The 2,350-nt window shown below is 39.1% G+C and overlaps 1 gene segment (V, D, J or C); it reads left to right on the top strand.

The window, feature by feature from the left end:
• The first annotated feature begins 1,271 nt into the window (after positions 1-1,271).
• On the top strand, positions 1,272-1,796 carry LOC129675183 (immunoglobulin lambda variable 4-60-like). The segment is given in 2 exon segments: positions 1,272-1,361; positions 1,474-1,796. Coding segments are annotated over 2 exon segments (405 nt in total).
• The last annotated feature ends 554 nt before the right edge of the window (positions 1,797-2,350 follow it).

Below are 2,350 nucleotides of genomic sequence, written 5' to 3'. Positions count from 1 at the left end.
TCAACCTCCTCTTTTGCATATTTCTTGAACCAGGAGAAGAGAAGTTTGACAAATAAAATCTATGTATGACAGTTTCTTTAAACATGAATAACTTAAAGCATACCTGAGCAGACCACACCTGCTGTCTTTTTTTGCTCTTTCTCAATCTTGCAAATGATATCTTCTAAATTCTTTATACAACCTATGTCAAACAAAGTAACTGGATATTCATATTTTATGACAATTGTTTTATAAGCTTTCTTTTGAAGGGAAAAAACATTGCATAGTTTTAAAATGTTATGAAATTATATATATATATATATTTGGAAATAATTTCTTCCCTAACATTAGGTTAACATATATCCACTTAAAGAAGATATGATGAGATAAATTGAAGTACCACTATGTACTTGATACATTAATTCTTGCCTCAAATTTAGGGCTGTCCTCCCTTTCTGACTGTCTACGCTCTTAAAGTCCTGACAGTTAGAGATAGTATTTTTATTAGTACACATGTTTCCATGCATTTGTTTGGAGCTCATCACATAAATTCGTTCAAAATTGATCCTCTCTAATCCTTAATTAAGGACAAGTATGGACCCACTGCTTTATTCCAATGCAGTTCGTATACTTTTTGTTCTGTGTCACAATTTTCTAAAATTTTGAATCCTATTTTATCAATGGAGTTCTGTGGTATAATATTTGGGGTACTAAATACAAATCTCCAAGGATTTGTCTATATTGGTCAGTCTGCTGAAGAATTAAGTAGACAGGAAGAAAAGCTTGGTTTCTTGATAATTCTGACATGGGGCTCATGGAGAAATTTTATTTGTACTAAGTTGTGTAGGAGAATCTCCTGGATAAAGAGTTTCTCATAAATTAAAGTGTTCTTACTGTTCCCATTGATAAGAACCAAACAAAGAGAACAGATTATGTAAAAGACAGCCCGAGAAGATGTGAGTCCTCTGACCTTGATCAGAAACAGTTTTGTCATAAAAGCCTTGCAAGAAGTCATGTGAACACAGACATCATAGTCTTTAACCTGGTCAGAGGAGTTCCTATAGGTGCCACTAAAGAATGTCAGCTGAGAACACAAATATTTATTTCTTTTGATTGCTCAAGATTCAACAGTCGCAGCAGCTGGGGACAGGAAGGTCCCTTGGGCAGCCTTAGGGAGGAAGTGACACCCAGACTTTTCGTGGTACACACCTAAGGAGCTATTTGCTTGACCAATAAATATTTGCATAAAGGGCCCTATCACTTCTTTGAGAAGTATTGAAGGATAAGAGAGACCTGCACCATGTCTGTCTCAGCAGAGCTCAGTGCTGTCTGCACCATGGCCTGGACTACTCTCCTCTCCTTCTTCCTCCTTCATTTTACAGGTCGGGAGAGTCATCTGTACTCAGATCCCCAGTTCAGGGAAGCCATGTGACAGCCAGATATATTCTCCCTTCTTATCTAACCCCAGGATATAACAATATTTTCTATTTTCAGGGTCTTTCTCCCAACCTGTGCTGACTCAGTTACCCTCTGCCTCTGCTTCCCTTGGCGCCTCAACCAAGATCACCTGCACTTTGAGTAGTGAGCACAGCACCTATTACATTCACTGGTACCAGCAGCAGCCAGACAAGGCTCCTAAGTATTTGATGTGTGTTGAGAATGATGGAAGCTACAGCAAGGGGGATGGGATCCATGACCGCTTTTCTGGATCCAGCTCTGGGGCTGACCACTACTTGAGCATCTCCAACATCCAGCCAGAGGATGAGGCTGCCTACATCTGTGGTGCAGGTTATAGCATTAACGGACAATATGGTTAAACACAGTGAGCCAGATAAATGAGGAAGCAGGACAAGAACTGTTTGTGCTGTCTTGCTATCAATGCTGGCCTATGGTTGTGAAAGGAACCATGTGAAGTTCTTAGCTATCAGAATCATTGGAGGTTTCCTGTTTATTATTCAAGGGGATATATCAAAAGATTAGCAGTTTCTCCTAAACTCCTGTGGAAACAGAGGGAAAAGGCAAGGATTTTAAAGAGATGCTGCTCTGTAACTTTGAGGACTATGTAAAGTCAATTTGGTGTGTACATAGCTGAATGGGATAAGATTAATCTTCTTTAAGTGGAGCAGTGGGTCTAAGGCTCTCACTAAAGATCAGTGGAATGTCTACTTTTAGTAAGATAGCTTTCTTATCCTATGTCCTAAGAAACTCTGAAATTTTTCAATAAGCACAGTGCAATAACATTTAAGGAGGGTGTGGGAGTAACCTACTAGAGCTAGGAAAACACAATCAAAATATTTGCAAGGGCTCTCATTGTGTTTGAATGCACATGACCTTCTCCATGTCTTTTCTTCAACTCCCTCTTTACTGACTA

The sequence above is a fragment of the Psammomys obesus genome, unplaced genomic scaffold (assembly GCF_907164565.1).
Source record: "Psammomys obesus unplaced genomic scaffold, mPsaObe1.curated_primary_1811, whole genome shotgun sequence".
Taxonomy (NCBI): domain Eukaryota; kingdom Metazoa; phylum Chordata; class Mammalia; order Rodentia; family Muridae; genus Psammomys; species Psammomys obesus.
Note: the sequence above shows the minus strand (reverse complement) of the source record. Positions and strands in the feature narration are given on the sequence as shown.